General features: G+C 45.1%; 1 protein-coding gene across 1 annotated transcript in view; it reads left to right on the top strand.

The window, feature by feature from the left end:
• Positions 1-22,261, top strand: part of SYCP2L (synaptonemal complex protein 2 like) — a gene marked incomplete at its 5' end in the record, with an annotated part of 320,901 nt that overhangs the window by 271,610 nt on the left and 27,030 nt on the right. The window contains 2 exons of the mRNA XM_082258962.1: positions 3,517-3,616; positions 19,727-19,785. Coding sequence (XP_082115088.1) covers positions 3,517-3,616; positions 19,727-19,785 — 159 coding nt within the window. The remainder of the gene's footprint in view (positions 1-3,516; positions 3,617-19,726; positions 19,786-22,261) is intronic.

Consider the following 22,261-nt stretch of genomic DNA (forward strand, 5'->3'; position numbering starts at 1 on the left):
AATGGCGGCCCGCGGTCCATTGACGGCCCGCGAGATGCTTCTGCCCGGACCGCTTGCGGCTCCCGGCTCACTAGCAGCCGTTGTTGTGTCGGGCCGCGAGTAGGGGAGTGACGTCCCGCGCGAGCCGCGAATAGGGGAGTGACGGCCTGCTCGAGCCGCGAGTAGGGGAGTGACGTCCCGCTCGAGCCGCGAGTAGGGGAGTGACGTCCTGCGCGCGCCCCGCCCCCTGCAACTGACTAATGGACATCGCGGTGTCCTGTCGGGCCGCGAGTAGGGGCGTGACGTCACTCGCGCGCCCCGCCCTCTGCTCCTGACTGCGGCTCCCTCACATTGGACACTATGTGCACGCCCCGCCCCCCTGTTCGCGGCTTTTGACTCAGCTGGCTCCAGGTATGTGGAGCACATTTTTAGAGGAGAATAATGCAATTTAAAAAAAAAAAAACCCTGAAGTGTGCAGACTGGCATGTGTTGTTGTGCTCATTAGAGTGCCCCATAAAAGAAACAAAATATGCCCATCAGATTGCTCCCTTGACATAAAATGTGCCCATCAGCGTGCCCCTTATTTTATGCTAAGGGACACGCTGATGGGCATATTTTATGTTAATGGACTCGCTGATGGGCATATTTTATGTTAAGGGGCACTCTGATGGGCATATTTTATGTTAAGGGACACGCTGATGGGCACATTTTATGTTAAGGGACACGCTGATGGGCACATTTTATGTTAAGGGGCACGCTAATGGGCACATTTTATGTTAAGGGGCACGCTAATGGGCATATTTTATGTTAAGGGGCACGCTGATGGGCACATTTTATGTTAAGGGGCACGCTAATGGGCATATTTTATGTTGAGCGCAACGCTGATTTACACGTTTTGTTTTGCCCATCAGCGTGACCCTTAACATAAAATGTGCCCATCAGCGTGCCCCTTAACATAAAATATGCCCATCAGTGTGTACCACAGCAAAAAATATGCACATCAGCATGCCCCTTAACATAAAATATGCCCATCAGCATGACCCTTAAAATAAAATATGCCCATCAGCATGACCCTTAACATAAAATAAGGGGCAAGCTGATGGGCGCATTTTATGTTAGGGGCACTCTGATGGGCAGAACAAAATGTGCCCACCAGCGTGACCCTTAACATAAAATATGCCCATCAGCGTGCCCCTTAGCATAACATTTGCCCATCAGCGTGACCCTTAACACAAAATAAGGGGCACGCTGATGGGCATATTTTATGTTAAGGGTCACGCTGATGGGCATATTTTATGTTAAGGGGCATGCTGATGTGCATATTTATGCTGTGGTACACACTGATGGGCATATTTTATGTTAAGAGCAACGCTGATTTACACGTTTTTTTTGCCCATCAGCAATCCCACCATCATAAAATGTGCCCATCAGGGTGCCCCCTAACATAAAATGTGCCCATCGGCATGACCCTTAACATAAAATATGCCCATCAGCGTGCCCCTTATTTTGTGTTAAGGGTCACGCTGACGGGCAAGTGTTATGCTAAGGGGCACGCTGATGGGCATATTTTATGTTAAGGGTCAAGCTGGTGGGCACTTTTTGTTCAGAGTCAGCACAGACTTGAGATTCGGACCTCAGCCCAATGAAAATTTTAGCGACCGGACCTCCTTGAATTTTAATTCATTACCCCTGCTATATACCATCGTACATGGAAAGCGTACATTTCTTGGTGTGAGTCGATTTGCGCTCATCCTTAATCCTTCTCTGTGGCTCGGATCTTAACCTTTCTTCAACAGGGCGTTAATCACTCAACATGGGATTTAAATTTTAGTACTTTCTGTTCTCCAGAAACCTCCATTTAAAAATATTCTAGAGATTCCCTTGCCTATGTTACACCAGAAGGTGACATTATTTGTGGCTATTTTCTCGGCCCACAGGGTATCGGAACTGGTGGCATTATCCTGTCGCAGTCTCTTTATTTAGTGGTCCATAGGGATAAAGTGGCTCGGGTGTATCTGGCAGCTACTGAGTCTTTCGGTGGTGAGACTTGCTTTTTGTGGTTATGGATGGACCAAGAAAAGGGCTGGCCGCTTCTTCGGTTACCATCTCCAGATGAATCAGACAGACGGTGACTTGGGACTAGTCCATTAAAGGTCAGGTTCCACCTTTCCCTTTCCCTGTTACGGTGCATTCTACTCAGGTGCTGAGTGCTCCTTGGGCCTTCTGTCAGACTTCAATATCGCAAGTTTGTAAGGCGGCCGCTTGGTCGTCCGTGCATACCTTCACGAAATTCTATAAGGTAGATACGTCTGCAGGGACAGCCACTTGGTTGTCTGTGCATACCTTCATGAAATTCTATAAGGTAGATACTTTGGAATCTGCGGATGCTTCTTTTGGCCACAAAGTTTTGCAGGCTGCTGTTTAAGAGGGGCTATTCCCTCTTGGGGGGGTGTTTTATCTTAAACCTTTATTTTTCAGATAGGGCTCCTGTGTCCTGGTTAAGGGCGCTTATGCTTAGCCTTGGGTTTTTTTCCACCCCTCATTTTCCTTTTTGGCACTGCTTTTGGATGTCCCACTAGTTATGATTTATGGAATGCAGTGTCCGTCGATGAACGAAAGAGAAAATTTGATTTTCGTACTTACTGTAAAATCCATTTCTCTGAGTTTGACGGACACAGCACCTAGCCCTCTATGGAGTTCTGATACTTCTAATACTGCTTGCTACCAAACTGATTACCTAGACCAGAGAGGGGGGTTATATACCAGCTGAGGACGGCCCATGGGCGTAGCCAGGTGTTTTTTGTTCCGCCTAGTCCCACTCCTGGAGGAGGCAATATAACCCGCAAGTTATGATTTGTGGAGCGCTATGTCCGTCGAACTCAGAGAAATGGATTTTACGGTAAGTACAAAAATCTAATTTTTTCCTTTTTGGTCTGTTGGATGTTGCACTTGCCGGCGCTGTCCGCTCCTTCTAAGAGTGCCCTTCCGCAATATATGCGCTGAGGGGGCATCCATGTGGGCTCGCTCCCCAAACTGTTCTGTGGGGATGCATAAAGGTAAAAAGACACTTTTGCTGCATTTTTCTGTAAGTCTCCCGTCTTAGCGTTTGATCCATATGACCTTCAAGGCACTATGTCTCCCCAGATTGGCTCTTCATAGTATCATCAAGGTTGCCAATGACGGCAGGAGCATTTATCTTCCCCAGTGGAAGAAATCTTGGGAATTGTAGGCTAAGTAATTTCCCTTGCTGACCAAATAGCGGCCGTTTCAATTTTCCATTTCTTGACTTTAGAGTCCATTAAGCAACACAGGTCCTACCTACCCCTGTGTTTTTGATCATGCTCTTGGTACTGCTTTGCTACAAAATTTAGGCTTGCTGGTAGTTGCAGGGGTTATACTCTGGGCTGGGCCACATTTTATTTGCCAGTGTCCATTCCTCCTGTTGCCAGCAGTATAACCTGAAGATTAAGACTGTGTCTCATGATAGACTGCAATAAAAGTATTTATTTTCGTTCTACTCAGCATTTTTTATTTTAGAATTCGTAAGCTTAACCGCTTTCATGAGATCGTAGTACAAGAACTTTCAACACTTGAGGCTGACACACAGGCTTTGAGAGAGCTGGAGAAGGAAACATTGGTAAGTTCATGATTGCTTGTTATTGTGCACCTATAAATCTGGTTTTGTTTTCACCTCCAAAAGTAACTGGTGTATGGCTAGCTTTCATACATTGGGGATGTCCTCCTAGTGGTCGAAAGCAGATTGCACCAGTCTATTAATTATACTAAGACTGATTCTAAATCTGCAATAAATATGAGGCAGTTTCTGGCACATTCATGACGTTTTTATCACAAAAGTAGCCAAGTGATGAAATCGCCATGTGTATGGCTAGCATTAAAGTAGTTGTAAAGGCTAAAAGTTTTTTCTATATTGATGCATTCTCTGCATTAAAGGGATAATAAAGGCAAGTATTTTTCATTTTAAATAACACCTGCTCAGTGCAGCGGTTTTGCACAGAGCAGCCCTGATCCTCCCTTTCTTGGGTCCCCTGCGGGCGCTCCTGACCCCTCCCTTTTGCCAAGTGATCCCAGAGCAAGCAGCGTGCAATGAGGCAACCAGGCAGGTTCGCTCCAAGCTGCTGCTCTGCGTGTCTTTTCACACACACACACACAGCTGCCGCCCCTCCTTTCACCTCATTGCCTCACTGGCTGTGATTGATTGTTGTCTCAACCAATGAGGTAGAGTCCCCACTGGTTTGCAGTGGGGCTCAGGTAAGTATTAGGGAGCTGGAGAGCTGCTGCACACAGAAGGTTTTTACCTTCATGTATAGAATGCATGAAGGTAAAAAAAACTTAAGCCCATAGAATAGAGCTGGACAATTAATTGTTAAAAAATCGCGATCTCGATTTAACCCCCCACACGACCATAATACACCATTTTCACGATTCATGTAACAAGTGCCAAGCAGTTTCCTGCTCACAGCTTTCCAAAAAAAAGCAGTAGGCAATATTTATCAGAAGAGGGTATATATGGTTTGCCACATAAAGAACGTCCAGTTGCCTCCATCCCCAAGTGTAAATATGGACAAAAAAAAGGTATGGGACTTTGATTGAGGTACAACTGGACATGGGATTTTAATAATAATAATTCAATAAATATGGTAAAAAATCACTGTTACATATACAGAGATGCAGCACATAGCATATACAACAATGCATAATAAATTCAATATTTCTAGGACCAAAAAATGGATCACTCAAGAATCGAATGAATACATCAACACAAATGCTTTGTGTGCTCATAGTCTTTGAATATATCATGATTGGATGAAACATTTGAATAATTTTAGGCTCAACGCTCCTGATGAGTGGATGGAGGTCCACGAAATGCGTGGAGCCTACAATTACTCAAATGTTTCATCCAATCATGATATATTCAAAGACCATGAGCACACAAAGCATTTGTGTTGACGTATCCATTATATTCTTGAGTGATCCATTTTTTGGTCCTAGAAATATTGTATTAATTTTGGATTTATTATGCATTATTGCATCTATGTGCTGTATCTCTGTATATGCAACAGTGATTGATTTATTTATATTTATTCAATTATTATTAAAATATCCCATGTCCAGTTGTACCTCAATCAAAGTCCCATACCTTTTTTTTTTTTTTTTTTTTGTCCATATAGGCAATATTTATCAGCGCTGAAAATGAAATGGGGAAAAAAAAACATATCTTTCAATTAGTTTTAAGATCAAAGGGATGAACTTTGGTCTGCAAATAGGGTCAGTTTAAGCACTTAACCACTTAAGCACCGGAAGATTTTACCCCCTTCCTGACCAGGGCCTATTTTGCGATTCGGCATTGCGTGACTTTAACGGACAATTGCGCAGTCGTGCGACGCTGTACCCATATGAAATTGACATCCTTTTTTGTTCCCACAAACCGAGCTTTCTTTTGGTGGTATTTGATCACCTGTGTGATTTTTTTTTTTTTTTTTTTGATCATGCGCTATAAACAAAAAAAGACCGACAATTTTGCAAAAATAACAATATTTTTCACATTTTTTAATATGAAATTCCCCCAAAAAAAAATGTAAAAATCAAAATTTTTTAACATTTTAGGCCAATTTGTTTTCTGCTACATATGTTTGGTAAAAAAAAATCGCAATAAGCGTATTTTGATTGGTTTGCGCAAAAGTTATTGCGTTTACTAAGGGAAAGATATTTTTTTTTTTTTTTTTGCGGGACTGCCACATTGCGGCGGACAGATCGGACCCCTGACTGACATTTTTGACACTTTTGGGGGTACCAGTTACATTACTACAGTAATCGGTGCTATACATATGCACTGTTACTGTAAAAATGACACTGGCAGGGAAGGGGTTAACTTTCTTGGAGAAGGAGGGGTTAAGTGTGTGCCTAGGGGCGTGATTCTAACTTTAAAGGAATGTGGCTGTTTGTGTAACTACAGAGATATATACGATGATATATACGATCCTACATAGCAGGACCGTATGCTCTCTGCACTTACACAAGGGAGAATGACAGGCGGCTTTGTTTACATTAGCCGCCTGCTTTCTCCCTCTGTAGTCCTACATCACTTTGTCTGTGAGGGGCTGACTGCCGCCGTAAATAGTCATGCGGCAGTCGGCAAGCGGTTAAAGACAGCCTTTTTCTGACACTTGTTGATTGCAAGTTAAAATCAGTATTTCTTTGCTAGAAAATTACTTAGAACCCCCAAATATTATATATATATATATATATATATATATATATATATATATATATATATATATATATATATATACACAGTATCTCACAAAAGTGAATACACCCCTCACATTTGTGTAAATATTTTATTATATATTTATATATTTAAATTTGACAACACTGAAAAAATTACTTTGCTACAATGTAAAGTAGTGAGTGTACAGCTTGTATAACAGTGTAAATTTGCTGTCCCTTCAAAATAACTTAACACACAGCCATTAATGTGTAAACCACTGGCAACAAAAGTGAGTACACTCCTAAGGGAAAATGTCCAAATTAGGCCCAAAGTGTCAATATTTTGTGTGGCCACCATTTTTTTCCAGCACTGCCTTAACCCTCTTGGCCATGGAGTTCACCAGAGATTCACAGGCTACCACTGGTGTCCTCTTCCACTCCTCCATGATGACATCATGTGGAGCTGGTGGATGTTAAGACCTTGCGCTCCACAGATGCTCAATAGGGTTTAGGTCTGGAGACGTGCTTGACCATTCCATCACCTTTACCCTCAGCTTCTTTAGCAAGGCAGTGGTCGTCTTGGAGGTGTATTTTGGGTCTTTATCATGTTGGAATACTGCCCTGTGGCCCAGTCTCTGAAGGGAGGGGGGAACATGCTCTGCTTCAGTATGTCACAGTACATGTTGGCATTCATGGCTCCCTCAATGAACTGTAGCTCCCCAGTGCCGGCAGCACTAATGCAGCCCCAGACCATGACACTCCCACCACCATGCTTGACTGTAGGCAAGACACACTTGTCTTTGTACTCCTCACCTGGTTGCCGCCACACACGCTTGACACCATCTGAACCAAATAAGTCTCATCAGACCACAGGACATGGTTCAAGTAGTCTGCTTTTCTTCAGCAAACTGTTTGCGGGCTTTCTTGTGCATCACCTTCTGGGACTACAGCCATGCAGACCAATTTGATGCAGCATGCTGCATATGGTCTGAGCAATGACCGGTTGACTCCCCACCCCTTCAACTTCTGCAGCAATGCTGGCAGCACTCATACCTCTATTTCCCAAAGACAACCTCTGGATACGACGCTGAGCATGTGCACTCAACTCCTTTGGTCGACCACAGTGAGGCCTGTTCTGAGTGGAACCTGTGCTGTTAAACCGCAGAATGGTCTTGGCCACCATGCTGCAGCTCAGTTTCAGGGTCTTGGCAATCTTCTTATAGCCTAGGCCATCTTTATTTAGAGCAAAAATTTATTTTTTTCAGATCCTCAGAGAGTTCTTTGCCATGAGGTGTCATGTTGAACTTCCAGTGACCAGTATGAAAGAGTGAGAGAGAGAACGCCAAATTTAATACACCTGTTCCCCCATTCACACCTGAGACCTTGTAACACTAACGAGTCACGTGACACGGGGGAGGGAAAATGGCTAATTGAGCTCAATTTGGACATTTGCACTTAGGGGTGTACTCAATTTTGTTGCTAGTGGTTTGGACATTAATGGCTGCGTGTTGAGTTTTTTTGAGGGGACAGCAAATTTACACTGTTATACAAGCTGTACACTCACGACTTTACATTGTAGCAAAATGTCACATGAAAAGATATAATAAAATGTATACAAAAATATAAGGGGTGTACTCACTTGTGAGATACTGTGTGTTTATGTATGTGTGTGTATATATATATATATATATATATATATATATATATATATATATATATATATATATATATATATATATATATATATATATAATGTGTGTGTGTGTGTATATATATATATATATATATATATATATATATATATATATATATATATATATATATATATATATATATATATATATATATATATATATATATATATATATATATATATATATATATATATATATATATAATTTTTTTTTTTTTTTTTTTTTTTTTTTTTTAGCAGAGACCGTAGAGAAAAAAATGGTGGTCGTTGCAATATTTTATGTCACACTATTTGCACAGCGGTCTTTCAAACACAACTTGTTGGGTAAAATACACTTCAATGCATTGAAAAAAAAAAAAAAAAACAGTAAAGTTAGCCCAATTTTTTTTTTGTAAAAGGTGATGTTACGCCGGGGATCGTGATCTTTTTTTCGAAGCAAAAAAATTGTGATTCTCATTTTATTCAGAATAGAAATTGGTTCTACTTTAGAACCAATTTAAGTTAATAAATATTTTAGGTGCAGCTCCCCCAGCCCCCCTAAATAATTACCTGTGCCCAATCTCGGTCCAGGACTGTGCACCAAAGCAGTGGCTCTGATCTCTCTCTCCCTCCTCACTGGACTCAGACCAGCGGGAGCCATCGGCTGCTGCTGTCAATTAAAGCTAGTGACAAGTGAAGGGGGTGGGGCCAAGCCGCACAGTGTGGCTGGGGGGCAAGGCCACGCGAGTACCCCCCCACCAGCAGCTTGCTCGGGAGAAGGTACACGAAGGCTGGAGGAGCCAGGAGTGTCGGCTGGGGACCCCAAAGAGGAGGATAAGAGCTGCTCTGAGCAAAACCATTGCCCAGAGCAGGAAAGTATGACAAATTTGTTACTTTAGGGGAAAAAAGCTTTCTAATATTTTAAATTTATGTTTTTTATAAATGTTGAAGTACAAACCGCATTCAGTTATTAAACTGGGAAGATTCATGTAATTTTAAACACCTAGGAGTTAATTTAGGGTACTTAACTATGCAGGTTCTGACTTTTCTTGGTAAAGTAGAGAGCTGCCTGTCCCCTTTTTAAATCAACATTTTTACATTAAGGGCATTGAATCAAAAAGGTTAAAGGATGCTCTGTAAGGTGCGGGCGAATGTGGACATTAAGGGGGTCACCGTGGGCTCCACTTGGCACAAGCTCTCCGCGTATGCGGACGATTTTTTGTTCCATGTTGTGGAACCGTTCACCTCGCTGCCCAATCTGATGGCGGATTGCGTATGGCAAGGTGTCAAATTTTAAAATTAACTGCTCCAAGTCTGAGATTTTACCAGTCACCATACCTTTGCCTATGGCATCCACGCTGCAGGCTTCTTTTCCCTTCACATGGACAGTTTCCTCCATGAAATACTTGGGAGTTCACCTCACTAGTTCCCTGAAATCCCTGTATGCATGTAATTATGCCCCCCTCCTCAGATGGATTAGTGCGAACCTCTAATCCTGGGATAGATCCTCTTTCACCTGGATCGGTCGCACGAATATCCTCAAAATGACTGTCCTCCCCCGGGTACTGTTTCTCCTGCAGATGTTCCTTGTGCCGCTCCCTAGACGCTTCTTTACGGAACTCAAGAGCCTCTTTATTACCTATGTGGGGGGGGGGGGGGTAAGAGACCTCGGATAGCTGTTACCTTATTGCAGAGGACCAAAGGCAATGGGGGCCTTGGCCTGCCAGATATCCTCCAGTACTATAGAGCTGTGGCTCTCCAACGCCTGCTGGACTGGAGGTTCCAGACCTCGTCCAAGATGTAGGTTTCTTTGGAGAAAACGGTCGCGGGTCACAACCTGGCTTATGCCCCATGGGTGCCAGCTGAGAACAGGGGCCTGTTGCATTTGGCGTCCCCTCTGATGACCCACTCACTACGTGTGTGGGACAAAATAAATGGCTCCTTGGCTTTGGCCCCCCTCACTTCTCCGCTAACTCCTGTGGGGGGTTTCGTGTGGTTCTCCCCTGGGGAGTGGCTGCCGTCGCTGGGCTAGAGATGGCGAGGTTAGTCTGGCTCATTTCTGGTCTGCTGGGGCACTGGTCCCCTTGGCTACGCTGAGGGATCGCTACGGAAGCTTTCCCTTTGATTTCTGGAGATACTGCCAATTGACCCATTTTGTGGCCTCCGTTCGTCAGGCGGCCCAGATCAGAACTGAGCTCACTTACTTTGAATGCTTATGGGCAGCCCGCGACCCGCAGCCGCATTTGATCTCGGCCCTGTATAAATTGCTAGAAGCAGCCAAACCCTCCCCCAAACCGTATTTCATCAAGGAATGGGAACGGGACCTGAACCTTGAGTTTACCTCAGAACATCTCCACCACCTGTACCGTCTGACCCATTCTGGCTCTGTGGATTTCAAGACACAGGAGAATAATTATAAGCTGCTCACAAGATGGTACCGGGTTCCGGTGACTATAGCTAGATTTTGCCCGGTGTTTTGGATAAGTGCTGGAGCGGCTGTGGGCAGATACTCCTTCACATATGGTGGACATGCCCTCTGATCAGGCCTTTCTGGGAGATGGTGAGGAGACGCGTCCTAGACGGCTTGGGTCTGGACGTGCCGGACTCCCCAGGGCTTTTCCTCCTGCATGTCCCCCCAGTGCCCATCCCGAGATACAAGCGGGGCGCTCTCCCACACTTAACGCCGACAAGCGCCTCATTCCTATCAATTGGAAGACCCCCGTATCCCTAGCGAAACAGATTGGCTTCGCAAAGTGAAGGAGATTATGGACGCAGAGGAGCGGATGGCTACGTGTAGGGGTACCCGGGATAGGTTTGACGCAGCTTGGTCACAGTGGCACCAGTATGCCCCCAACTCGTTCCCTGTGTCCTCCAGTCTGGCTGTGGCCCTTCTGGCTCTAGCCGACCCCTCTTTCCACCAGCGGGTACTGCAGGCCTCCCGCCTCCTTGCTACATAGACTTGCATATGTTCCTATCTCATTGCCCTTGGAGCCAGGCGTGAACACCCTTTGGGTTACCTGATCTTTCCCTTTTGGATGGCAGAGATCCCCCCCCCCTTTTTGGTTTTCTCTTTTGTTTTCGTTTATTATTTCTTTCCTTTTTTTTTTTAACACTGCGCGGCAGCTCACCCTGTTGTGGTGGACCTAGATGGGCCGTGCTGTTTTTCTTTTTCTTTTTTTTCCCCTACAGCTTTATTGTTTGGGGGCAGGGGCTCTCTCTCTCTCTCATACCTCACCAGGGGGGGAGAGGTGGGTCAAATGGGGCCGAATGCCTAGACCCGGGGGAGCCCTGCTACCACACAGGTTTATGCCGGCCATGGTCCCCACTCCGGAGCTTAGCCCCACTCTTTGAACTACTGGTTTGCACATTTATTGTGGATTGTCTAGTTACTATTGTTTTTCTCAGTTATGCGCCATTGGCCTTGTTTGCCTCATGTTGGGTTTTCTTTTTGTTTTTCTGTAACATACGGTTTATCGCAATTCTTTCTCAATAAAAATTGATTATACAGAAAAAAAAAAAAATGGTTAAAGGAGCAATAACTTTTATTCCAACAATATTCCCTCGCAGACATTACCTGCCCATTCTGAAGTTGCCCATTCTGAAGTTGGCCATATCAGTGTGGAATGAGCTTAAATGCCTCATTTCATTTCAGGACCTCCCAGATAACCTATCCTTATAGAACAACCATATATTAGCCCGAATTAATTCATGTCCAAATACTGCATTATAGAAACCCATGGTATTGTAACTCTTGCAGACATTTACTGAGAGGGAATGATGTATTGCTCAAACACAATTCTGATGTACCTTCTGTAGATTCCTACATGGCTTGGTGGTTTAATCCCAGACCAGAATAAATGCATCGAGCAAAGCAGTCGGCCAGGGTTGTTCCCTGTCCTGAAGTTTTATCCACCTTGGTGGAAGAACTATGGTGGCGACCTAGTCGCACGCCTGTGATTCCAACACGTTTTGGCCAGGCGCTATCCGTTTGAGGGAGGGATCTTGCACAAATGGACGGTTCCCCCTCTGGTGGACCCCCAGATAGGTGGTTTTCATAAGGCCACGGATTTCCCTGTGGCAAAATCCTCATCCTTTATCTGGTGTGTCTTCTGGACGGATTGAGGTCTTCTCTTGCCACCTGTATACGGTGGTGGGCTCTTTTCTCAGGCCTGCCATGGCTACAATACTAGTCTCCCAGACTGTTTGCATGGGTGAGGGTTCTGAGAAAGGCACTGACGGCTATTCAGGTACCGTCGGCTACACTGGAAATTACTGAGCACTTATCGAAGACTCTGCAATTAATATGTGATGCTAATCTGTATGTCCTGTTTGCAGCTGGAGCATCGGTGGTTAGCGTGCTATCAGCCATGTGATATGGTTGTATTCTTGGCTGGCTGGCCAAGCTTCCAGAAAAAATTGTCAGATCTCCCATACCAGGGTGATCGCCTCTTTGGTTCCGCCTTGGATGACTTGATCAAGTCGGTCACTGGGGGTAAGGGCACGTCCCTTTCCCAAAGCCGAAGGCCCCCTCGCGTGAGTGGGGTCTTTCCTTTTACTGCCCTGAAAGCGTCATTTTCGTGCGACCGGGTCGCAGCATCACAACGTCGGGTGGTAAAGGCTCCGGAAATCGATGGGCGAAACCTTCCGCTCCCTGCATTCCTGCCTGAATGGGGGGGCCCCATCTGTTTCTAGGGGTGGGGGGACGTCTCAGTTTACTTCCGGATCTGTGGCTTTTCCCTGTTAATGAAGGGTGGGTTCACAAGGTGATTTAGTCCGGGTACGAGATAGTTTCGTTCCCATCCTCCGAACTGATTTTTTCCTTCCAATCTTCGGTTTTCCTCAGACCGTCTGGCTGGGTTGCGGTATGCAATTTGGGACTTGCTGTCCTGAGTGCTTGTCCCGGTCCTTCATACGGGACCCTTTCGAGGTTTTTATTCAAACCTCTTTATTGTTCCACGGAAGGAGGGCAAATTGCGTCCAATCTTGGACCTCAGACTGTTGAAGCGCTTTGTGCGTGTCCATAAGTTTTGCATGGAATCCCTGCGATCATTGGTGGCATTCCTGCATCAGGGGGACCTGTTGTCCTCGATATCAAGGATGCCTATTTTCATGTCCCCTTTCACCGGCCCATCTACGGTTTCTCCGTTTTGCGGTGGGACAGGACCATTTTTAATTTGTGGCATTGACTTTTGGGCTTGCCTCTGTTCCCACAGTGTTTGCCAAGATATTGGCTCTGCTTTGGCAGCGAGGAATTGCAATCCTGGGTTATCTGGATGGTCTCCTTCTCCGAGCGGAGTCATCTGCACATTTGTAACGGGATCTGGAGGTGATTAATCACACTCTCCAGCAGTTCAGTTGGAATTTCAATCTTCAGAAATTTGCTTTGCTTCCAGATTGGAGTACCTAGGAATGATCCTGGACTCGTCTACGGCGCTGGTGTTTTCTTCCTCCTGCGCAGTTGAGGGAGATGATTCTGTCTCTGCTGGCTTGCGACCAGGTTTTTTCTCCGGTCCTCCATGCAGGTACTGGGCCTTATGGTGTCTTCCTTCAGAGCCGTGCCCTATGCTCAGGCCCACGTGACTTAAACGGGAGCTCCTTGTCCAATGGGACAGGGACCCTCTCATCCCTGGTTAATCTGCTTTGTTTGCGTCAGGACTCCAGGGACACCCTGCTTTGCCACTCTGACTGTCCAGGGTGCTTGGAATCAAGTTGTGCTTGATCCATTGGACGGCATTCTCAAAGGGTGTCCTGTCTGAGTCCGGTCGGGCAATGTCACGGCTGTGGCATATGTCAAACATCAAGGGGGCACCAAGGGTGCCCTGGAGGCAGCCGAGATTCTGATTGGGCTTAGGGTTCTGTTCTAGCCCTATCCGCCGTGTATATCCCCGGCATAGACAACTGGCAGGCAGACTGCCTGTGTCGACAAGCCCTGGGTCAGGGTGTGTGGTCTCTGCATCCGCAAGTGTTTACTGGTTGTATCTCCGTTGGGGAACCCCGGATGTGGATCTGTTCGCCTCCAGGCAAAACAGGAAAGTTCCACAGTTTGTGGTTTGGTCCCGAGATCCTCTGGCCAAGGCCGTGGCCGCCCTGGTGGTTCCTTGGAGTCCATGCAAGCTCATTTATGCGTTTCCTCCGCTGAAACTGTTGTCTCACCTGCTACGCAGGCTCGAGCTGGAGGGGATTCCGGTAATTCTGGTGGCACCAGATTGGCCTCGGAGATCCTGGTACACCAACGTATTTCAGCTAAACGTAGCAGGTCCGTGGGCTCTTCCTCGGAGGAAAGATCTTCTGTCGCAAGGTCCTACCTTCCATCCTGCCTTACGGTCACTGGCTTTAACGGCTTGGCTGTTGAGAGCTCGGTGTTGAAGGACAGGGGTCTGTCCGACTCGGTGATTCCTACCTTGCTTGAGGCTACGAAGTCCACTTCTAGGCAGGACTGTCACCGTACTTGGCAAGCATACATTGCTTGGTGTGAGTCTTTTCGTTTACACCCAAGATCATTTCGTGTTGGCAGGATTCTGGCCTTCTTGCAGACAGGAATGGACCAACTCTTGGCTTTGGGCACTCTTAAGTGTCAGATCTCAGCTTTGGCTGTGTATTTCCAACGTCCGTTGGCCAATCATTCTTTGATTTGTGCCTTTATTCAGGGGGTTCGCCATTTGGCTTCCCCCCCGGAGGTCCCGTTACCTCCTTGGGTTCTTAATTTGGTTCTGTCGGTTCTTCTGCATCCTCCATTTGAGAACTTTGGGCGTATTTCGTTTTTTGTCGCAGAAGGTTGCCTTTTTAATGGCTATCGCCTCTGCTCAGAGGGTGTCTGAACTGGCAGTGTTGTCTTGCCGTTCCCCTTATCTGGGGATCCATAGGGATAAGGTGGTGTTACGACCTGATCTGCCGTTCCTACCTGAGGTGGTTTCTGCCTTTCATCTGAATGAAGGCATAGTGCTCCCTTCACTTTGTCTGAAACCTTCCCATCCAAAGGACATTGCTTTGCATTACTTGGATCTGGTTCGGGCGATATGGGTGTACCTTGAGGTTACGGAGTCCTTTCGTGAGTCTAGGTTTGTCCTTTTCCCACCCCTCAGTGGTTACTGCTTTTGGACGTCCCAATCGTCTAAGATTTAAAGCAGCAGCTATGTCCGTCAGTGGACGAAAGAGAAAATTGAATTTTTGTACTTGCTTTGTAAAATACCGACGGACGTAGCTCCCTCCCCTCTGTTTTTCTGAGGGTTTTTGGTTATTTTCCACTGCTTGCAACTAAACTGATAATGCAGCAGTGAGGCTGGGGGTAATAGCCTGGGGGTACGCCAGGCAGGAAAAGTATCTTGCCTTGTGCACAACTTTGCGTTTCAGCCCTGTTCCCTTTTTACATTCCAGGCCTGAACAATTGGCAGTGCCTGGATCTGGGAGAATGTTCCTTACACCCAGAAGTGACCCAGGACCTGCCTTTTTTCTGGTTTGTCTCCAGAAACATTTATACTCGATCAGAAATAGATGCTCTTGTAGTTCTGTTCTGATCAATACACCCTGATCTATGTCTTTCCTCCCCTGAAACTCCTTCCTTACTTTGCTTCCCAGTAAACAAAATGGAGGGCATTCATGTCATCCTCACAGCTCTAAATTGGCCTGACCGAACTCCCCACAGACACTCTGTGAATACTTATAGATTAACTGAATCTTCTATTTCAAGGAATGAATATCCATCCTGTTTCACACTTCATTGGCATTAATGGCATGGCTGCTGAAGCCCAGGTTCTGAAGAATAGAGGCCTCTCTGAATCGGCAATTCCCAAAATGCTGTAGGCTGAAAAGTCCACTTCCCGTAAGGTCTATCACTACACATGGAAAGCATGCTTCACTTTGTGTGAATCCAGAAACTTTCACCCCAGGAAATTCTCTATGGGACGAATCCTGGCCTTTTTGCAGATAGGTCAGGTCCAGTTGCTGGCCCTTAGTATCATGTCTTTGTGTTTTGTAATCATATTCCATAGACCGCTATTTTCCATTTCTTGCTCAAGAATTTTGTACTGGGTTTCTCCCATGTGACTCCCATTGTGCGCATCATGACTCCACGGGATCCTATTTTTGTTGGCCCTTTAAACATATAAAGGATATTTCCCTTTCCACCCTCACTGACAAGGTTATAGTTCTTGTTGTTATTAGGGTAGGTCGGTGACCTTATCCTGTAATTCGTCCTTTCTGGTCTTACAAAGGGACATGGTGTTAAGGCACAGAACTCATTCTCTTTGGCCAGCTCCAGTTCATAATCAGGAGGTCTCCCTCCATTGCTTATGTAGGTCTTGCTGTGTGAATCTGCCGCAGCTTCAGGCATAGATCCATAACCCACCAATTTTATTGGGTGGGCCTTATAGTGTTTTGTTTACTGTTGCCCACTTTTGAGTTGGACTGCTTTTGGTTCACGTGAAAAGCTCTGAATTCCTGCATCTCTAAATGAACAAGAAAGAAAATAGGATTTTGTGCTGTAAAACCCCTTTCTTTGAGTCCATTGAGGGTCACAGGTAGTGATTTACCTATACCATTTTTTGAACACCGAGTATAAGTACCGATCTTTTTTTTAAAGTAATCACTGATACCAATTACCGATACCTATTGCGTAGAAGAGTGGATAGAGGGGTGGTAATATGGTAATAATAATTAAGTGAAGAACAACAAAAAAAAAGTAAGTAAATTGATTATTTAATGAATTAATAAATGATGGTCACAGGATCGTTCTATGGGCTCTTTCACACGGCCGCCCCGATTTTTTTTTTATTCCGCTGCGGCACTTTTTTTTTTTCACGGACACGGATGACACTTGTGTCATCCGCTCCGTATGTCCGCGTATCATCCTATCCGTTTGCGGATGATATACGGACATAATGTATGTCTATGGCGATTGCGGATGTCAGCGGATGATACATCATCCTTTCCGTTTTTTAAACGGAAGAAATATAGGGTTCGGTTTCGTTCCAAAAAACGGAACAGAATTGAAAGGACGAAAATCGGATGTCAGGGGATGGTTATCGGCTGACATCCGCAATCCCATTGACATGCATTATGTCCGTTTTTCATCCGCAAAAAAATGGGATGAAATACGGACATACATACAAAAAGTAAGTTGGGGTGGAAAGGGTGTTAAGACAAATAGGTGTGTGAACTTCAGTTGAATGTCCAGGGCTGAGATCAGGAGGCTGCAGTGAGGTTTGTGTTGGATATTTATGTGAGCGGAGAGCAGAGATTATAAGAAACAAGAGAAGGGATAAAGTGAATAGAGAGATGGGCATAAAGATCAGTCCAAGGAACGTCTTAACTTTATTGCAGGATTGTACTGGGAGAGATGTGCAGACAGAGGGAGGGAGGATGAAATGATCCGAGCAAAGTGAAGTAAATTATCTGAAACAAATATCGGGAAGGAGAGCGAGTCGATGAAGTAAGCAGGAGGGCTAACCCCACAGTTGAAGCAGCTGGAACAGAGCAGTAGGAGAATGACAGCCACTTTAGTCTAACCCTCTGCAGCTGGCAGGAGAGAAGGTAGGCACCCGGCAGAGCTGGGGGGAGAGGAAGGCAGCTGAAACGTCATTGGTTGTTAATGACGCGACAGCCCTGCTCCTTAACAACCGATAATTGCCGGTATTATTTTGCATACATTTCAGCTGTCAGTGGGGCAATCCCGCTGACAGATGAAAAAAAAAAACAAACCTGAAGGTATCTGTCTCTAGTATCGGGGCATTTGCACGAGTACCGATACTCGTGCAAATGCTAAGTGTCGTCACCGGTATTGATGCAACCCTAGTCACAGGTCCCATCAGTGATTGAGGCTTTTGGTACTGCATTGCTACAAACTGAGGTATGCAGGGAGTTGGAGAAATTATCCTTCTGGGCTAGCCAAGACTTTTCTCCTTTTCCATTGTACAATCCTTCTGTAGGAGGCAGGTTAACCTAGCAGTCTCTGAACTTCTGTGTTTCTCAATAGAATTAAAGAAACTTTTTTTGCAATGAGTACAAAAGACCTATTCTTCAAACCTCTGCCTCACTATTTAGCTAAAGGGGCACACTAGTATATACTGTATAGAGGTTTAAGGTAATTATATTTGAGAACATATCTAATCATTTGTTTCATTCAAATTCAAGCTCTGATAGTAGTATGACCTTTTGATTTAGCTGTGCCAGACTGGTATTTCAGCAAACAGCCCACTTTTCCACATAGCACTTTAAGCTGGCCATACACTAGTAGATTTATGAAAGAACATTTGTACAAAAATTCATGTGTATGTAGGTGCTAGGTAAATGCATAGTGGGCCTTGTCTGCCTAACAACAGGGCCATGATTGCTTTTTGGTTAGGGTGTCATGGCTTCCAGGTGTCTGCTGAGAGGGGAGTCTCCCCACTGGCTCTGTGAGAGGCTTCTCATAGGGCAGTGGAGGAAACCCAATCAGGGACACATTCAGGCTTGTAACTACCCCAGAAATCAAATTCTGCTGCAAAGGATTCTGGGAGTGGGTATAAGTCTGAGGGGAGTGCGTGACTCGGCGTCTTTGGCCGGAAGCAAAGTCCCAGGAGGTAGAGGATGGCTGTCTCCTCCTGTCAGAGGAAGCGGATGTCTCAGGTGCTGCCTGAGAATCCAGAGAGTGCTGAGTTGAGCTGAGGGGGATCTGGTGTGCCGAGAACCAGCGGAGAGCGAGAGGGGTCCAGGCCCACGAAAGCCTACACAGGTCGTGAGTACTGAGGATTGCCCTTGGGGGTCTGCCTAGCGTCAGTGGGGACCACTCCAGAGAAGGTTCTAGGATCCAAGAATCAGTTAGCTGTAAAGGGGGTACCCGGTCAGAGGACCATGAAGTGATACAGGGGGTACCTAGATTGAGGACCCTGAAGTGTGAAAGGGGGCGACTGCAGTTTGAACCCTGAAGAGTCAGTGCACAGTGTGTAGTGCATCAGTTAAGAGTTGCAGCCATACAGGAATTCACAACAAGCTACCTCAAGCCAGTGCAAGGCAGGAGGGAGTAGTCAGTGACTTTTGAGTGCAAGTATTGTTAGAAGTTCAGTATTCTACAGTCCTGGATCTTTTGGACTTAAGTCTGAGTTCCAGCACAGCTTTCAGAGATAGTGTGTTCAAAGCGCCAGTAAGCGCTGGCTAGCATTGGCTGGCGTCAAGACAGTGCTAACAGGCATTTTTGCTATAAAGTCCTGGAATTGTACATAGTTGAGCCAAAGGAGTATCCCACTCATTCCCTTCTCCCATCCCCTAAAAATACAATAAAACAACCAAAGATGCCGGAGTTGTCAATGTCTCAGTTCTCCCACCCAGGGTCGCAGCTCACATGGGCTGGAGAGGTAACCGGTATCAATGGCAGACCCACATCAGGCACAATGCCTGGAAAACCTGCTACACAGACATTTGTACGAAAAGTCTCAGTACGTTCAATGATTTGATCATGTCATTCAAAAGTAGTTCAAAACGTATTTGCTTCTAACATTGCATTTTGAAATAAATGGCATTTTCTGAGCGTAAACCACATGCACTGTCAGAAATTCATTCCAGAAAAAAAATTCCATTCTGCTCTCTTGAAATTTCTCTTTACTGCAGTTGAGAACCAATGTCAGTTTGACCTCAATAACAACTAAAAAATTAAACAATCTGGAAATGATAAATTTTTAACTGAATTCTATGGGCAGTTTTAGCCTGCCTGAAACTAGCTTAGAATGTTTGGGAAGTGACGCTGCAGCTGGTTACCACCTACATTTTAAAGAATTGCAGGCTGGCTTGTTTGGGATTCTAAAGATTTTTGTTTCTTTACTACAGAGTCTTTTAATAACCTCATTGATACTTTCCTTCTACTTTTTTCTTGAACAGGAAATTTGGGAGAACCAAACATCGAAAGTTGAACAGTTTTGTGTAAATCAATCAAAAAGGTATGCATAGTTATTTTACACAGGAAATATCTAGTTTTTAGAAGTATTTATATATTGATTATAACCTACGCATCCCAAATATAGGTGCATCTCCTAAATTAGAATATCTTCAAAAAGTTCATTTATTTCAGTAATTCAATTCAAAAAGTGAAACGCATATATTTTATTTAAATGCGTTCCGCAAAGAGTGATATATTTCCCTTATTTCTTTTTTTTTTTTTTTTATTTTGATGATTATGGCTTACAGCTGGTGAAAACCCAAAATTTTGTATCTCAGACCAACACCAGCAGATGACATGCCTCCCCAAATCATTAGATTGTGGAAAATGTTGCATTTCATTTAGAAATCAAGCTCTCGGAGTCTGGAGGAAGAGTGCAGAGGTACAGAATCCAAGTTGCATGAGATCCAGTGTGAAGTTTCCACAGTCTGTGATGATTTGCAGAGCCATGTCATCTGCTGGTGTTGGTCCACTGTATTTTATCAAGTCCAAAGTCAGCGCAGCCATCTACCTGGAAATTCTAGAGCACCTTATGCTTCCCTCTGCTGACCAGCTTTATGGAGATGCTGATTTTATGCCTCTATCATTCATTGACAGATGCAGCTCCATATTGTTCTTAACCATTGGGTTTTGCTGCCCCCTACAGGAGTAGGGCACTAGGATGCAAAAACTTTACCACACCTATGGGGCAGTCCCTAAAGGCATACACCCACTCACTCTGCTATAGAATTCAGTTTTTCTACCTAGTTACCGGCTCGGTCTCAGCTTGTTTTTTTTATTTTAAAGGGAACCTTTAAACCCGAGTGGAGAGGTAGTCTGTCTGGAGTGGCGTCCACCCGATTGTCATTGGTATAGTGAGTAGTGTCCCCCCATAGCTCTTGCGGTCTCGAGGTGGATGTGGGCCCCTCCTTGGGATGGTCGGACCCCCGAGTTCCCTTCCATTTCCCCCAGCCCCTCTAACAGTTAGGGTGGGCTGTCCGAGCTGCTGCCTGGGCTGATAGAGCAGCGGATGGGCTTACGCCATCCCTGTTGTGTGGGGGTACTCTGCCTGCGCATCTGCGTCACAGCAGGCCCCCTCTTCCCCATTATAGGGGGCTATGTCCTTTTATGTAATTTATGTCGGGCAACCCTTAAGTCTAATAGACCATATTCTGGAACTCAAAGCGATTTAAAGCTTTGCTTGAGTCACTGGATCAATCTTATGCAGGGTTGTTCAGTTCTGATTCAATTAGACAATGCCACAGCCGTGGCTTATGTCAATCATCAAGGGAGCACCAAGAGTGTCCTGGCGGCCTGGGAGGTGGCCAAGATCTTAATATGGGCAGAAAATTTTGCTCCAGCCCTCTCTGCCGTGCATATACCAAGAGTGGAGAACTGGCAGGTGGATTACTTGAGTCATTAGATGTTGGATTAGGGGGAATGGTCCCTGCACCCGGAGGTGTTTCACCTGTTGTGTGTCCGGTGGGGGAGACCCGATGTAGACCTGTTAGTTTCTCAGCTCAACGAGAAGGTACAGAGGTTTGTAGCCAGGTCTCGGGATCCTCTGGCCAATGCCACAAATACACTGGTGACTGCTTGTGGTCAGGTTCGGGTGATCTATGCGTTTCCTCTGCTGAAACTCCTGCTGAGGCTTCTGCGCAGAATAGAGTTGGAAGGGATTCCAGTCATTTTAGTTGCCCTAGACTGGCCTCGCCGGTCTTGGTATGCATATCTGGTAAGGTTGGTCATCAATGCTCCTTGCAGACTTCCTCTCAGGGAAGATCTGTTGTCTCAAGGGCCAATCTCCCATCCTGCTTTATAGTCACTGGCTTTAACGGCGTGACTGTTGAAAGCAAAGTATTGAAGGATAGGGGACTTTCCTACAATGTTGAAGGCTAGAAAATCTACCTCCAGGAAGATTTATCATCGTACGCTCCTTTTCAGTGGCTAGGATATTGTCTTTCCTCCAAAGAGGGGCTGAGCAGCGGTTGGCCTTGGGTACTATTAAAGGCCAGGTGTCAGCTTTGGCGGTGTTTTTTCAACGCACTTTAGCTACGTATTCTTTTATTCGTCCTTTTATCCAGGGAGTTCTTCGTGTGACTCCTCTCATACTGTCCCCGTTACCTCCGTGGGATCTTAACTTGGTACTGTCTGTTCTTCAAAAACCTCCCTTTGAAAACTTTGTTGTGCGTTTTGGTATAAAATTTGACTATTTTTAATTTATTACTAAAAGGCGGTGTCTGAACTATCAATAAAATTATGACGCAGTGCCTCCAGCCGATTACGGCAAATAACTTAATAACTAAGAAAAACCCAATCAATTTTGTTCAGACCTCCAATAATATACCACAATAATTTTCCCGAGTTCTTTTTTTATCAGTTAATTTCTTTTTAAAAGCATATACCAATCTTAGTGAAACAGTCTACAATAGGGAATATATATATAAGAATATTTATTCGCAAGACATATTTTCACCATAAATGATCATACTTGAGTG

The sequence above is a fragment of the Pelophylax lessonae genome, assembly GCF_965119305.1.
Source record: "Pelophylax lessonae genome assembly, chromosome: 5".
NCBI classification, from domain to species: domain Eukaryota; kingdom Metazoa; phylum Chordata; class Amphibia; order Anura; family Ranidae; genus Pelophylax; species Pelophylax lessonae.